The sequence below is a fragment of the Mobula birostris genome, chromosome 25, assembly GCF_030028105.1.
Source record: "Mobula birostris isolate sMobBir1 chromosome 25, sMobBir1.hap1, whole genome shotgun sequence".
NCBI lineage: Eukaryota > Metazoa > Chordata > Chondrichthyes > Myliobatiformes > Myliobatidae > Mobula > Mobula birostris.
Genome location: NC_092394.1, coordinates 27,419,539 through 27,437,195, shown reverse-complemented (window position 1 = coordinate 27,437,195; position 17,657 = coordinate 27,419,539). Strand labels below are relative to the sequence as shown.

Genomic DNA, 17,657 nt, shown 5'->3' with positions numbered 1-17,657 from the left:
ATCAGGGAGTTGTAGTCACTGTTTCCAAGTTCCTGACCCACCGAGAGGTCTGTCATCTGACCAGGTTCATTGCCTAGTACTAGATCCAATGTGGCCTCTCCTCTAGTCAGCATATGTATCTGTTGTGCCAGGAATCCTAACAAATTTCTCCTCATCTAGACCTTTTTCACAAGAGAGTGGGTGCTCTCTTCCTGTATCTGTCTTCGTAGACAATATGTCTTCCCTTCATGCAGCTATGATTTTACCTATGATCAGCAATGCCACTCCCTCAGCTCTTTCACTGCCCTCCCTGTCCGTTTTGAAACATCTCGTAGCCATTCGTGCCCTTGTGACAGCCGAGTCTCTGCATGCTGGCGTTCATCATTCAAGGCATTGAGTATAAAAGTTGGCAAATCATGTTGTATAAAACTTTAATGAGGCCACACTTGGAGTTTTGTGTGTAGCTCTGGTCACCACTCTACAGGAAGGATATGGAAGCTTTGGAGATGGTTCTTGCCTGCATTTGAATGTATTAACTATAAGGAAAGGATGAAGATGCTTACAAGAGAAAATCTGCAGATGCTGGAAATCTGAGATGAAGATACTTAGATTGTTTACTGCGAGGTGTTGAAAGTTGAGGGGCAATCAGATAGGAGTATGTCAAATTGCGAGAGGTATAGGTAATTTAGGTAATTAGTCTTTACCTCAGGGTGAAAATGTCAAATGCAAGAAGGTATAGATTTAAGGTGAGAGGAGGAAGCTTTAAAGAAAATATGTAAGCTACAGTTTTTTTTACAGTGAATAGTTAGTGCCTGGAGTGTGCTGCAAGGGAGATGGTAGAAGCAGATACAAAAACTAAATTGAAGGGGCCTCTAGACAGTGATCTGTTGTGCTGTAGGGCTTGTTCTTGTTCTATGTTCTATTATATAGAGGTGAGGCTCAGCCGGTTGAGGGCTTTTGGGGCTCAGGTCTGGTCACCACTTACACCTTGCTGCCCATTTCCCAGAGTCAGCTCATCTAGCCCAGGTAAATCCAGGTACTGGGGTGAATCTAATTTGGTTCATCTCATCATTTATGGTTTAAGCACCTGTTTAATGAAATGTGAGCAGTATATCACCATTCTTCTTTATTTTGTTTAACTGATTCAGAAGACTTAACTGTGCAGTCAGATATTTTAATTTAGATGCACACTGATAAGTGATTTTTTTTATAAACTGCTTGAGTTCCACTCCCTTGTGTTACAAATGCCAGATATAATTGTGCATTTCTCTTTTACTGCTGCCAGCATTATTTCAGTGCAGTGCCTTTGAACACAGAGATCAATGGAAGTGTTTTGAAACAAACTAAAGATAATTCAAGGATTTAACTAATAAATCATCTGGGACATTCAGCCAGCAGCTGCTTTGACGATTACCACCTACATTCAATGTTTTTTTTTCAGCATTTCTGTAATGTATTTTTACCTTCTTTTAACAGGCACATTCAAAAATATTAACAGATAACACATTTTTAAAACAATTACCCTGGTGGAAGTCAGCTTACAAATGGTATCTAACTTAGGTAATATGCCAATGGAAAATTTTTAAATAAGCATATGTATTTCTTAAATAAGACATGAAATATGAATGCAGAAATGTGATGCTGGTTGGGGAAACATGTTTTGAATAGCTTTTTCTAAGCAGCCCAATCTGAGACAAAAAGGATGGTACAACATTTCATTGCAGTTGCCTTTCTGAACTTCAGTTTCTTTTTTTCCTGTCTAGTTTAAATCCATGCAGCTATGATGAAGGTTGCCTGAGCAGCAATGAAGATCACGTTCCACTGGCCGCATTGCCCCTGCTTGCAATCTCTTCACCTCAGTATCAGGATGCAGTTGCAACAGTGATCAACCGAACAAACCAGATCTACAATGAGTTTCTGAAATCTGAAGATGGGATTGGATTCAATGGCCAGGTTAGTTTTAGATCCTGAAAGCATTTGAGAAATGCAGAGGATTCTGTGTTAAACCAGTAAGTGACATGAATGGGTTGTAAATTTATTTCAGAATACAGTTTTTTTATATTCTGTGTTTTTTGCCCAATCTTTCTCATTTTTTGTGTTTGGGTGTCGAAGGCTGTGCTGTGGGGGGTTTGGATGTCAAAGACTGTGCTGCCATTTTTCTTTCGCAAACGCGAGGAATTCTGCAGTTGCTGGAAACTCAAGCAGCACACATCAAAGTTGCTTCATCAGGGTCTTGGCATGAAACGTCGACTGTACCTCCTCCTAGAGATGCTGCCTGGCCTGCTGCGCTCACCAGCAACTTTGATGTGTGTTGCTTGCCATTTTTCTTTCTTGGTTTCATTGCTGTCTGGAGAAGAAGAATTTCAGAGTTTATATTTTGATAGCAAATGAATCTTTGAACATTTGATGTTACAATAAGAAATATAATTGATTAAATAAGTAGTGCAAAAAGTGAGGTCGTGTTCATTGGTTTGTGGACTGTTCAGTAATCTGGGGAAGAAACTATTCTAAAATATTGAGGATGTCTCTTCAAGCTCCTGTACCTCATCCCTGATGGTAGCAATGAGAAGTGGGCATGTTCTTGGTGCTGACGGTCCTTAATGATGGATGCTGCCATCTTGAGGTCCCGCCTGTTAAAGATGTCCTCGTTAATGGGAAGGCTAGTCCCCTTGATGAAGCTGGCTGAGTTTACAATCTTCTGCAGCTTTTTCTGATCCTGCATGTTGGTGCCTCTATACCAGCTAGTGATGCAACCAGTCAGAATCCTCTCCACGGTACATTCTTCGCCTTCAAGTGACCAGAATTATTTTTTCCTGGTATGATTAGCCGCTGCGAGAAGTGGGTAGCTGTAGCTGCAGAATATTGCCAGGCAAAAGAGTGAATCAACTGCAGAAGGAAATGTCTGTTCCTGTGACAGCCAGATGTGGTGAATGGAATTAACATTCTCAGCACACTACACTTACCTGAACACAATAAGACATTCTAGGAATGCATTTAAATTTGTGTACTGGGTAGCGAATGTGAACACAAGGTGGAAGAACAGAATTTGACAACATTTGAAGAAACCTGATTGAGATAGATTGTACTTGTACAACCCATTTGATTGCAATTAATACTTTCTTTCTTCTATCCCTGTATTTTCTGATCTACATAACTATCGAAGTTGGATAGTGTCAAGAGTACTACAGTGAGTACTCTTTTGTATTTCTGGCAAATCTCAAATGTCTGTCCATTGCAATGTTGTCAAGGTCATTCTGCTACATGATGATGTATTTCTGACCATGCATTGGATGATTTGGGCCCTGCAGCTTGCCAACAGATGGATGTAGAGCTAAGCTTTTCCCATCCTGGATCATAAAGATCCTTATCAGCACCTGAGAGTGGAGGAACCTGCTGTTATCTTCACCGTGATTCCCTTTCAGAAGTAGCCTTGTTTAGACTCATGGATTGCCCATGGAGGGCTGCAGTTTCCATAGACCATACTCAAGGACACTGCTTGGTGGCGCAATAATATTAGCGCTGGACTCTGGAGCGAAGGTTCCTGAGTTTGAATCCAAGTCGGGTTGAGCGTTGAGCTAGCAGCTCGGCCTCGTAGAACAAGAATAGTTTGCTACGGAAACACTGTCAAAAGATGATGCCCCGATAACTCTACTGTTGAGTTAAGGTCTATCCTTCTTCTTCTTCAATACTCAAGGGCAATGGGATGCTGATCTCATCTTAATATCAACTTTTGGGTTCTTCATCACAATTTGTGTTCTTGGCTCCCATTTTTTTCCATTAAGCATGAGTGGTTAATGATGGAAAATAGTCATTTTTTTCCTTTCAGTTGACATTTTGCCTGAATATGTGATATGGAATTGCAGTTTGTAATCTCACATTAACATGGCTACCTATTATTTGGTCCAAAGATAAAAGCTAGGCGGTGGGGTGGAGATACGTCTCCAACAAAGGAGGTGTAAGGCACTCCTTCCCACCACTAACCTGCTGGTCACCCTTGGGCGAGGTGCAACACCTGCTGAACACCCCTCCCACCCCAATCAGGATCACATGAAGCATGGGACCAGGTGGTGGGTTGTTGCATGATCAGCTGGTGCACATCACAAGTCCTGGTTACATGATTACAGACACCTGGCAGACAATCTCTGAAGAGTATTGATGGCTGTGGTCACCCTTCTGGTAAAGGCAGTGCCCTGAAGAAGGTAATGGAAACCACTCTGTTGAAAAGTTTGCCAAGAACAATTATTGTCATGGGAAGACCATGATCGCCCACGCCATGCAACGCGACATATAATGATGATGATGAAAGGTAAAGGCAGAAAATGCTGGAACACCCAGCATGTCAGGCAGCACTTATGGAAAGGAAAGCTGATCTAAAGTTCCAGGCCAAAAACAAATCCATCAGAATTGGGAAAATGAGGAGAAATATGGTTTAAAGTAGATGATGCCATAATTCTTTCCACATGTCATTGCAGTATCACAGGGATGGATGGTTGCAGGTTAGATAATTAGCTGTTACACATACCCTCTGAATGGAGACTGAACTACTCCAGGTGAGGTAAGACTAACCAACTCAACCTGGGGCACTTCTAAGATTTATTAAAATTAAGTAAAGACTAATATAATCAGTAAAATAATAAAACTTTATATATTACAAGAACCTGAAAAAAAAAATTGCGATATGCAGTAGTGGAACACAATATACATTGAAGTCCTGTATGCTATTATGAGCTTACACAGCTTTAACCCTTAGCCATAACTGTAATTTCAGATCAAAAGGACCTGTGTCTATCTCTGTTTCTGAATGCCTCTCACTCAGGTGATCAGATGAATGAGTCTGTTCCCGTCTATGCAGGTGATAAATTCCATCAGCAATTTCCTTGCAAGATGCTTCAAACTTGTCCCACCCTCATGCAACCCTTTCTCCAATTAAAGAGTACACTCATTACAACTGATTTATGTAAATCCTCCCAATTAGATCAAAAGACCATAAGACATAGAAACAGAATTAGGCCATACGATCCAGCAAACCTGCTGCACCTGTCCATCATAGCTCATTTATTATCCCTCTCATCCCCATTCTCCTGCCTTCTCCCCATTACCTTTGACACCCTGACTAATGAAGAACGAATCAATCTCCACTTTATATATACCAATGGCTTGGCCTCCACAGCCATCTGTGGCAATGAATTCCACAAATTCACTCCCTCTGGCTAAAAAAATTCCTCCTCATCACTGTTAAAAATGGACACCCTTCTGTTCTGAGGCTGTGCCCTCTGGTCCTCGACTCCCCCACTATAGGAAGCAGCTTTTCCACATCCATCCTATCTGGGCCCTTCAATATCTGATAGATTTCAATTGGATTTCCCCTCCCACCTTCCCCTCCCCCCCCCACCCAGATTCTTCTAAGCTCCAGCAAGTACAGGCCCAGAGCCAACAAATGCTCCTCATTCTTTCATTCCTCAATCCTTTCATTCCTGGAATCATTTATGTGAACTTCCTTTGGACTCCTTCCAATTCCAGCACACCTTTTCTTAGTTTAGGGGCCCAAAACTGCATGTGGGGTCAAATACTCCATGTGGGGTCTGAAAAATGTCTTATAAAGCTTCAGCAACCTTGATAAAACATCCTTGTTTTTATATTCTATTCCTCTTGAAATGAATGCTAACATAGTATTTGCCTTCTTTACCACTGACTCAACCTGCAAGTTAACCTCTTGTGAATCCTGTAGGAGAACTCCCAAGTCCCTTTGCATCTCTGATTTTTGAATATTCTCCTGATTTAGAATATAGTCTCTGCCTTTGTTCCTTCTGTCAAACTGCATGACCATACACTTTCCTACCACTATATTCCATCTGCCACTTTGTTACCTATTCTCCCAATCTATCTAAGTCCTTCTGCAGATTCTCAGCTTCCTCAGAACTACTTACCCCTCTACCTATCTTTGTATTGTCTGCAAACTTAGCCACAAAGCCGTCAATTCCTTCTTTGAAATCATTTACATAGCTTGTGAGAAGATGTGTTCCCAACACTGAGCCTGTTGGAACACCACTAGTCATGGCAGCCATCCAGAAAAGGCCCCCTTTATTCCCACTGTTTGCCTCCTGCCAGTCAGCCAATCTTCTATCCATGCTAGTACCTTTCTTGTATTACCATGTACTCTTAGCTCGTTAAGCAGCTTTGTGGACGGCACCTTTTCAAACGTCTCTGAAAATCTAAGTAAACAATATCCACTAGCTCTCTGTTGTCTATCCTGCCTGATATCTCCTTAAAGAATTTCAACAGATTTGTCCGGCAAGATTTCCCCTTCAGGAAACCATGTTGACTTTGGCCTATTTTATGTCCTGCCTCCAAGTACCCCAAAGCTGCATCCTTAATAATAGACTCCAGCCTCTTCCCAACCTCTGAAGTCAGGTTAATTGGCTAGTGATTCTTGAAAAATCATTGCTAATGCCTCCACAGTCTCTCAGCTTCCTCTTTCAGAACCCTGGGGAGTAGTCCATCTGGTCCCCATGACTGAACTACCTTCAGATCTTTCAGCTACCGAAACACCTCCTCCTCAGTGATAGTAACTACACTCATTTCAGTCCCCTGATATTCTTGATGGTATTATCTGTGTGTGATCTATTCTTTATAACCCCTTGCATTGTTCAATTTAATGAGTACATTATCAAATTCACAGATTAGTTATTTTGATCAGGGAAACCATCTTATCAGCATCATGAAAAGTTCTTCTCCAGCGATTAATTATATGCTGATGTTGAAGTGTATACTATTGTGGAGTAAGTAAGAAAATTGTGTCCTAGAACTCAGATCATCTTATTTGCTTCTCTAAATGAAGGACAGAAATGATTGAAGGACTTCTTTAGGAGATTAGTCAGCTACATAAGTTTTTTTTAGAAAATACTGTTTCGTCATGGATTTCTGGGATGAGAGACCTGGCCAATTTAATGAGTAAAAGCCACTGTGTTTGACTACACATTGTATTACCCTGAGTCTAAATGTGTCTGTGTCACTGGTCTGGCTAGAGTGTTCTGCATTATATTTTTAAAAATTATTTTCAGATGTATGGTCTTAAGTTGTTCATTCATCGATAAATGTTTCCGTTTTTAAAACTGTAAGGATGCAACAGGAAATTACTTAGTTTAAATGCCCATCAAAGGATAGCTTAAACTGCCTGTAAAGGTTAATACAATCTTAACATTAGTTTAACATTTCCTGATCATAATTCCAGAGGAAATTTATAATGACACTGCTTCTAATCTCCACAAATATTGTGGGTTCACACAATTCTGTTATAAGTAGTGGTAACATTCTGTTTTTGGGATAGCTTATTAAAGATAGATATAGGATTAGTTATTTTCTCTCTCTGGTGGATTAAAAGACAGGAAGAGATTGTAGAGTGAATCAAGACTGAAGTGATTTACTCTGACTGGAGATAAGATTGATCACTTATCTCAAAAAGATAAAAATAGCCTTTGATTTTCTTGTTTCTCACTGTGTACACAAAATAGTCTGATTTATTCTTGAAAGTCTAGGCAGTTAGGAACTCGCATACATATCCTCGGAGCTATAGGCTGTTGACTCATGCATGGCTAATATGTTTGTGTGTGTGTGTGTGGGTATGCATGTATACATGTGTGTGTACATTAAGAGTCGCAGCTTTTTGAGTGTAGAATTCAATTATTGCACACTGTATTCATCTCAATGAGCTCAAATCAATGCTGCCCACAATATGTGATACAACGCTACTTCCAGCAATTACTGTACAGATGCTTATGATGGGGAAATGAAGACATAAACCATTAACTAATCATGAGAAGTTTAGTAACATTTGTTTAAACATTACTGTGTTTGCTAAGAGCCAGTTTTTTTTAAACACACAGGTCCAAGTTTCCTTTTGTTTTCTTTTTAACTATCCCAAAGGAGAAACTTGAAAATTTTGAGAAAATCAGTTATTTAGAACTCAATCTAGCTCAATGAGGCAAGCTCTGCTTTATAACATGGAGCAATAAAATTCAGTCGAGCAAAAGCTGGGGATAGGGTATTTCAGCTAAAGGCCTAGACTCCTCTGTTACGGTTCCTCAATACATCTCAAGTCACAAACACAAGAGAGCTACAGTGCTGGAAATCTGGAGTAACACTAGGAACTCAGCAGATCGGGCAGCATCTATGGAGAGGAATAAAGAGATGTTTCTGACTAAGGCCTGATGAAGGATCTCAGCCCAAAACATTGACTCTTTATTCCTCTCCATACATGCTGCCTGACCTGCCAAGTTCCTCCAGCATTTTGTGTGTGATACATCTCTTGTCACCACCAGCAGGGATTTACCAGAAGGGGCAATGCAATAGTCCATTGTCATGTGATGGTATTGGGTTTGCTGACTGCAATGTTCTAAACTCAAATAAGACCTTAAGCCCTATCTGATATAGATAGCTATGGCTACCTTCACTAAGGGGTGGGGAGGGGGGGAGGTGTGTGATTATACTATTACTTCCCAGTCTTCAAAGACTAGTTCACTTCCCTCTTTGCTCTCCAAGTTGAGTTCTTGTTGCCAGTACCCCCTTTCTGAGCAGTGGGTTCCCCTCCCCCACCAAGGAGAAGATACTAATTTAAACACAGTTAATTTGTTTTCAGTGAAACACGTGATTCTAACAACATTCTTAAAATACATAAAAAACTCTCAGAGGATTTCTATCTTCTAAAAGACATTTCCAATTTATGAACTCTTTCTAAAGCACATTGGATTGCCAAAACACAGGTATGATTCCTATAAGCTAAACAGACATGCCAGGAGCCGTAAATGAACCAGACATCCATCGCAGAAATCGAAATCACAGGAATGGATTCTAGTTCACCCCATGTTTCTATCATTCTTCATGATGTTCTTGGACTATTCCTAAAAAACTTGAACTGCTGTCAATATTTATACTATTTCTCTACCGCTTTGGTGACTTCACACACCTGAGATATTTTTCAGATATTTTCTAATGCAAATGATGTAAAATCTTCTTGGAGACATAGTTCCCAGCTGGCCATGATTAATACTGTGAAGCTGATTTAGTATACAAACTTCCCATCTATTAACAGATCAGCCATTTGATATGTTAAGTGATTGTCTCCATCCGGTCTGCAAGCTTCCTTAAACTAAACAACTTAGCCAGAGATGTCTGTTTTGAAACAAGCCAAATTAAACAATGCATCATCTTATATAGCACATTCCAAGTGCTGTGAGCTAGCATCCTGTGTTATATAGACAGTATGTCTTTTTGCAAAGCTGCCCTTTCAAGTTCAAAATGATTGCTGCTTCCATTTACATTGAAAACTGAAGACTGGCTCACTTTTACAACCAAAGCTAAACAAAGAATATTGGTTCAAAGTTTAACTTATTCAAAAGCAACTGTTTGATGTTTACAAGTGGCTGGTTACCACTTACTGTCCACCGCCAGCTCAAGAATCAGTCTTCCTCCATCCTGAACTCTGCTCAGAATGGCATTGCCTAGCAGTGGATCGGAGGCCTTCAGAGTCCATCACCAAGAATGACATCATCACTGATTGAGATAGCTGATCCTGTGTTATCCGTATCATATCATATCCCTTTCATATGCCTTAGTGTCTCACCAACTTACTGTTATCTCCCTAACTGCACACAGTTAATCAAGTTGAACTGGTGGTCATGAATATTAAATTCTTTTACATGAACTGTCTTCTTCTGCCATGTATAGCTTCAATTTTCAGCGACAGGTTGTTTTAAGAGGGATTGAATACATTAGAAGATGGTGTAGAATGAGGGGCAAATCTGTTTGAGCTGGCAGGTTATGTGAAAGGCTCATATAATCCTCTATGCTTTCAGCCCAGTTACTGGCCAGGGCTTTGGCAGTAGATGTCCAGGCAGTGATTCGTGCATGTATCTTCTCTGTTAATTTGGGTTTGCTTCAATTTGGCCCTTGTCATGCCCTGTGAGAGAAGTGGTCAGTGAATGGTTGATGTGAATGCCACATTTGAATAAAGATAAAGATTAATTTTATTTGTCACATGTACATTGCAAAATCGAAACATACAGTGAAATATGCCTTTGTATCATCAACCAAGTGAGTCTCTTTGTGTTGGGGGCAGCCCATAGGTTCAAGTTCCAACACAGCATGCATGCAAAGTTTAGCAGAACAACACAAGCAGTGACAAATTACAAAACTCGATCAATATCACCAGATCCAACACTGAGCAACCAATAAGTTTTTCCCTCCCGTCCGAGACTAGTTCCTTCAACTTGAGTCACTGGGACTGCTTCTCCATCCCAGTGACTCCCATTCATCCTAGTTTCGTAGATCAGCTTCATCCAGAATAAACTTGACGTTCAGTGCACGCCCCCTTTAAGCAGGTGCCTTCACTGGTCAGGCCCCTAGCGAAATAGCATGGCTAGCGCTGGCTAAGCATTATAAGTATTCCAGTCAGTAAACTGCAGTGAATTGGCAGGTTGTTCGCACTCCTTTGAACAGCCGGGAATAATCAGGCATTGTGATTTCCCCCTCTCTGTTTCAGAGGTTGCTGAGGAGCAATGGAACTCTGTCCCCATGTAACACCTAGTTTAATTGTTAGGCATGAATCCATGGATTATACTCTTTAGTTTCACTGGATCCTTAACATTAAAAAAATTCATATATGATTAACATAATCCTGTAATTTCACATGATGGTTGTTGATTACGTGTTATTTTCCCTGGCAATCTTTGACACCTCTAAAGATCTTTCAGTCTGATACATATGTGTATCTATTTGCTGCTTAGTCACTGTTACCGATGTACATGATTACAAAGAACTACGGACAAAGTCTTTGTTGTTCATAAATTCTACTTTATTTCTTTATTTTCCTGTAAATGCCTTCAAGAAAATGAATCTCGAGGTAGTACAGTATACACACCTTGACAATAAATTTACTTTAACTTTGATGAACAGCTTTTATGCATAAATAGAAGGAACTACCTTGATTTTAACATGGATGAGGAATCAAATAGAGAGAGGAGCTGAGAGAGGTGAATTTGGCAGTGTGATGCTGAGGTGATTTTTAATTCCCTGGTTTCAATCCCAGTTTCCTGTCAGCTACCCATCCCGGTTTCTGTTGCTGACATCAGGAGGAATAGTCCTTGATGCTTGAGGAACTTGCATTTGAACCATATGGTTAGAGGTGTAGGAGCGAGAAGCCGAGTCAAAGAAGTTGATGTTTCCCTTATGCTGGAAATAACAAGTATGCAGATGGTATTTTCAGACCTTTGCTACCAGAGCAGTTAAAACTGAAGACCATAAGAAAGGAATGAGGTGGTGTGGGTAAATTTCCAGTGTAATTTTAATGATCTATGGCTGGGTTAACTAGTAAACATTTTCTTTTGACAGCCTAAGTCCACAGGGCCAACCATGTTATACAGCTATGTCCTGAGTGAACAGAGAGCTCCACTGTGTAGCAAATGCTTTGGACTAAGATTAGAAGAGAACAATACTGTGACCACCTTTGGTCTGAAGCTGATGTTAGGTATGTTCTTCAGATCAGATAGGCGGGCTGCATGTTTAGATTGGGGCAGGCCTGAAGGAAAATCACTCCTGAAGTAGTGGAGTGAGTGAGTGATTGCAGAATTTATTTATACAAGTTTACTCTTGTCAGCTATCTCCACTGGAGCTGTTCACTAATCATTTAAAATTTGCAGTAGAACAACTGCATAACACATTTATTTGTTTAATTGTAATGTGGGCACGTGGCCAAGTGGTTAAGGCATTGGACTAGCGACCTGAAGGTCGTGAGTTTGAGCCCCAGCCGAGGCAACGTGTTGTGTCCTTGAGCAAGGCACTTAATCACACATTGCTCTGCGATGACACTGGTGCCAAGCTGTATGGGTCCTAATGCCCTTCCCTTGGACAACATTGGTGTCATGGAGAGGGGAAACTTGCAGCATGGGCAACTACCTGTCTTCCATACAACCTTGCCCAGGCCTCTGCCCTGGAGAATGACTTTCCAGGCACAGATCCATGGTCTCGCAAGACTAACGGATGCCTTAAATGCTTAATTGTAAGGAGTCATGTTGTGTGTAATTTACAAGGTTAAACCTGTTTTTATTTACTCATTGGACATGGGTACTGCTGGCAATTTCCATCCCAAGAGGTAGTTAGGAATTAAAAATGTTATTGGCTCTGGAGTCACATATAAGTGTGATGGTTTTCCATCCCTGAAGGACCATAGTGAGCCATGATTTGTAACAACAATCCCTTATTTCATGATTGATTTAGCTACTTAAAATTTTCAGCTATTGTGGTGGGAGCCATACTTAAACTCAGTGGTCACTTTATTAGGTACACCTGTACACCTGCTCATTAATGCAGCTATCTAATCAGCCAATCATGAGGCAGCAACTCAAAGCATAAAAGCATGCAGACATGGTCAAGAGGTTCAGACCAAGTATCACAATAGGGAAGAAATGTCACTTAAGTGATGTTGACCGTGGGATGATTGTTAGTGCCAGATAAGGTGGTTTGAGTATCTCCAAAACTGCCGATTTCCAGAGATTTTCATGCACAGCTGTCTCTAGAGTTTACAGAGAATGGTGCGAAAAACAAAAAAAAATCTAGTAAGCAGCAGTTCTGTGGCAAAAATGCCTTGTTAATGAGAGAGGTCTGTGGAGAATGGCCAGACTAGTTTAAGCTGACAGGAAGGCTAGAGTAACTCAAAAACTACGTGTTACAGCTGCGGTGTGCAGAAGAGCATCTCTGAATGCACGACACACCAAACCTTGAAGTGAATGGGCTACAGCAGGAGAAGATCTCTCAGTGGGTGAGCATCTGGGGGACAGTGACCACCGCTCCTTGGCCTTTATAATTATCATGGAAAAGGATAGAATCAAAGAGGACAGGAAAATTTTTAATTGGGGAAAGGCAAATTATGAGGCTATAAGGCTAGAACTTGCGGGTGTGAATTGGGATGATGTTTTTGCAGGGAAATGTACTATGGACATGTGGTCGATGTTTAGAGATCTCTTGCGGGATGTAAGGGATAAATTTGACCCGGTGAGGAAGATAAAGAATGGTAGGGTGAAGGAACCATGGGTGACAAGTGAGGTGGAAAATCTAGTCAGGTGGAAAAAGGCAGCATACATGAGGTTTAGGAAGCAAGGATCAGATGGGTCTATTGAGGAATACAGGGAAGCAAGAAAGGAGCTTAAGAAGGGGCTGAGAAGAGCAAGAAGGGGGCATGAGAAGGCCTTGGCGAGTAGGGTAAGGGAAAACCCCAAGGCATTCTTCAATTATGTGAAGAAAAAAAGATGACAGGAGTGAAGGTAGGACCGATTAGAGATACAGGTGGGAAGATTTGCCTGGAGGCTGTGGAAGTGAGCGAGGTCCTCAATGAATACTTCTCTTCAGTATTCACCAATGAGAGGGAACTTGATGATGGTGAGGACAATATGAGTGAGGTTGATGTTCTGGAACATGTTGATATTAAGAGAGAGGAGGTGTTCTGGAGCATGTTGATATTAAGGGAGAGGAGGTGTAAAATACATTAGGATAGATAAGTCCCCGGGGCCTGACGGAATATTCCCCAGGCTGCTCCATGAGGTGAGAGAAGAGATTGCTGAGCCTTTGGCTAGGATCTTTATGTCCTCGTTGTCCACGGGAATGGTACCGGAGGATTGGAGGGAGGCGAATGTTGTTCCCTTGTTCAAAAAAGGTAGTAGGGATAGTCCAGGTAATTATAGACCAGTGAGCCTTACGTCTGTGGTAGGAAAGCTGTTGGAAAAGATTCTTAGAGATAGGATCTCTGGGCATTTAGAGAATCATGGTCTGATCAGGGACAGTCAGCATGGCTTTGTGAAGGGCAGATCGTGTCTAACAAGCCTGATAGAGTTCTTTGAGGAGGTGACCAGGCATATAGATGAGGGTAGAGCAGTGGATGTGATCTATATGGATTTTAGTAAGGCATTTGACAAGGTTCCACACGGTAGGCTTATTCAGAAAGTTAGAAGGCATGGGATCCAGGGAAGTTTGGCTGGGTGGATTCAGAATTGGCTTGCCTGCAGAAGGCAGGGGGTGGTGGTGGAGGGAGTACATTCAGATTGGAGGATTGTGACTAGTGGTGTCCCACAAGGATCTGTTCTGGGACCTCTACTTTTCGTGATTTTTATTAACGACCTGGATGTGGGGGTAGAGGGGTGAGTTGGCAAGTTTGCAGACAACACAAAGGTTGGTGGTGTTGTAGATAGTGTAGAGGATTGTCAAAGATTGCAGAGAGACATTGATAGGATGCAGAAGTGGGCTGAGAAGTGGCAGATGGAGTTCAACCCGGAGAAGTGTGAGGTGGTACACTTTGAAAGGACAAACTCCAAGGCAGAGTACGAAGTAAATGGCAGGATACTTGGTAGTGTGGAGGAGCAGAGGGTTCTCGGGGTACATGTCCACAGATCCCTGAAAGTTGCCTCACAGGTGGATAGGATAGTTAAGAAAGCTTATGGGTTGTTAGCTTTCATAAGTCGAGGGATAGAGTTTAAGAGTCGCGATGTAATGATGCAGCTCTATAAAACTCTGGTTAGGCCACATTTGGAGTACTGTGTCCATTTCTGGCCACCTCACTATAGGAAGGATGTGGAAGCATTGGAAAGGGTACAGAGAAGATTTACCAGGATGCTGCCTGGTTTAGAAAGTATGCATTATGATCAGAGATTAAGGGAGCTAGGGCTTTACTGTTTGGAGAAAAGGAGGATGAGAGGAGACATGATAGAGGTGTACAAGATAATAAGAGAAATAGATAGAGTGGATAACCAGCCCTCTTCCCCAGGGCACCACTGCTCAATACAAGAGGACATGGCTTTAAGGTAAGGGGTGGGAAGTTCAAGGGGGATATTAGAGGAAGGTTTTTTATTCAGAGAGTGGTTGGTGCGTGGAATGCACTGCCTGAGTCAGTGGTGGAGGCAGATACACTAGCGAAGTTTAAGAGACTACTAGACAGGTATATGGAGGAATCTAAGGTGGGGGCTTATATGGGAGGCAGGGTTTGAGGGTCGGCACAACATTTTGGGCCGAAGGGTCTGTACTGTGCTGTACTATTCTATGTTCTATGTTCTAAGACCATGAACGTACACCCAGTGGCCACTGCTATAGGTACAGGAGTGACCTAATAAAGTAGCTACTGAGTCTGTAGCCCTGCGTCGCAAATGAATGTGCAAGCCTCTGAATGCTAATCAGTAAGTTAATTACTATATCACTTTCACTGCTAAAACTCAAGTTTTACTGTGTATTGTCAAAGTAAAGTGCTAGTTGTTACAGCACCTTGCCTCTCAGTGCTTCCTTCAAAAGCAAAGCTGGTGAACTGGAGATTGTTCCACTTGCGTGGCACATTTCTAACACCACAAGCTACCACTTACTGAGCACTCTGTTATTAACCAATGGTGGCTAATGGCTGTGCCATCTCTGATAGACAGTCATTAGGGCGAATATTAATTTTGCTAAGAACTACAGTATGTCAGTGCAGGAAATAATCTCTGCATGTGAATGGAGAATCCCAAAGGGCACCAAGTATTACACCTGACCTCATTAATCTGGCCAGTTTCCGGTTTGAATATTTGCCAGGCAGCTTGCTTGAAGATCAGCCCTCTGTAGTGCTCTTATCTCTCTTCTGGCAAGTCCATATAAGCTGTCTTGTGTTAGAAATTTGTCTCTGCCTGTAAACAACTGTAAATTTGGTTTCTTTGATAGAATGGAATTTCAGAAGAGGAATGGAATGTACAGCTGTAGAAGTGTAGAAGCTTCCGTAGAAGGTTGAGGGGGGACTTGACAGAGGTGTTTAAAATTATGAGGGGTATTGATAGAGTTGACGTGGAAAGGCTTTTTCCATTGAGAATGGGGGAGATTCAAACCAGAAGACGTGAGTTGAGAGTTAAAGGGCAAAAGTTTAGGGGTAACATGAGGGAGAACTTCTTTACTCAGAGAGTGGTAGCTGTGTGGAACGAGCTTCTAGCAGAAGTGGTTGAGGCAGGTTTGATGTTGTTGTTTAAAGTTAAATTGGATAGATAAATGGATGGGAAAGGAATGGAGGGTTATGGGCTGAGTGCAGGTCGGTGGGACTAGGTGAGAGTAAGAGTTCGGCACGGACTAGAAGGGCTGAGATGGCCTGTTTCCGTGCTGTAATTGTTATATGGTTATATGTTATATGGTAATTTTGACTTGCATTTGCCACATTTCTATTCTGAAGAGTCAAGGATGCCCATGGATGGGGAAATTGGGTGTGGGAAGTGACCAGAAAGCCAATCAGGAGCTTGTGGTTTTCAGCAGGGTAATGGGAGGCAAACAATAGGAATTGCACAACCAGGGGTTGAGGTCCTGAGTGGGAGAGAGAGGTCAAGTTTAAGACCAGAGACTTTGGGAAAGTGAGATTCAGATCCTGATTCATTTATTTATCACATATACATCAAAACATGCAGTTTGCATTAACAAACAACACAACCTAAGGATGTACAGGGGAAAGCCCGCAAGTGTCACCACACATTCCAGTAGCCACCGTTGCTTCCCACAGTGTTTGGGAGAACAATACAAGCAGTATCAACAACAGCAGAAATACAAGACAACAACAGAAAACTAAGCCCCTTTCCCACCCATATCTCTCTCTCTCTCTTTCTATCTCTGTCACACACACACACACACACACACACACACCACCCTCCAACCAGGGCAGGCCACTGTTACAGAGCAGTTCCTGGCAATACTGCCAGAGCTTGATGGCGGGCGCTCCAGCATACGAAGTAGTTCTCCAAGGGAAGTGGAAGCTTTCCTATAGGCAATGATTACAATCATCCTAGCGAGTACAGGGCATGAATTAACCGTTGTGTTATTAACTATAATAAAATACAGTGTGATATCCCCAATATGTGATATGTCTACAAAGGGGACAATGGTGGGGAGAATGAGAGAGAGCACTGTTATTTCATCTGGTTCGTTTTCTATGGGGAGATGTTTATGGAGTGTGATAATTCAGAGAGAGGAAGAAATTGTTATTACATTTGGATATCCCTGTGTAAGCAGTCTGATGTGGAGAATGGTAATTGTATAGACTGAAAACAGCTATTATGTTTGGCGTTCTCACTGTGCCTATTGGTACATGGTAGAGTGATAGTGCAATGGATAGAATCAATTTTTGGCCTCCCGCATCGTGAGGTTGAAGGATATGGGGAGTGCTAATTACACTGGAGTCCCTGTTGTGTTTGTCTCTCCCGAGGTGATATTTTGGCTAGCAGCTTGAATGCTAATATGATTACCTTTTAGCTCGGAGTCAATATGTTTTGAAAGATGATTTTCATTTGCTTCTGTTCCTTCTCCAATAGGTCTGTTTAATTGGCGACTGTGTGGGAGGAATTCTGGGATTTGATGCCCTGTGTTACAGTTCACACACAACATGCGAAAGCCAGAACAGCAGCAGGAGAGGGAGCATCGGGAGCATTCAGGTACCAGGAGTTTTACACATGTGTTGTGTTAAATGCACACACTTCCTGAAACGTGGCAGACAAAATGCGTGAGGGATCATTTATTTGAATTTCCTGGTTGATAAACTTGATTAAGTTGATATTTCACTCATTGTTGTGTTTGGCATCAAGTCTACGTATCCTTCCCTTTCTGTGAGAGTTCTTTATCAAAGTTTCATTAACACTTTTGTGGTG

At 41.7% G+C, this 17,657-nt stretch overlaps 1 protein-coding gene across 4 annotated transcripts in view; it reads left to right on the top strand.

Annotated features, from left to right (window-relative positions):
• pitpnm3 (PITPNM family member 3) overlaps nucleotides 1-17,657 on the top strand; it is a 647,225-nt gene that overhangs the window by 510,145 nt on the left and 119,423 nt on the right. For all 4 annotated transcript variants that reach the window (XM_072243575.1, XM_072243576.1, XM_072243578.1 and 1 more), the window contains exons 6-7: nucleotides 1,743-1,932; nucleotides 17,325-17,444. In XM_072243575.1, coding sequence (XP_072099676.1) covers nucleotides 1,743-1,932; nucleotides 17,325-17,444 — 310 coding nt within the window. The remainder of the gene's footprint in view (nucleotides 1-1,742; nucleotides 1,933-17,324; nucleotides 17,445-17,657) is intronic.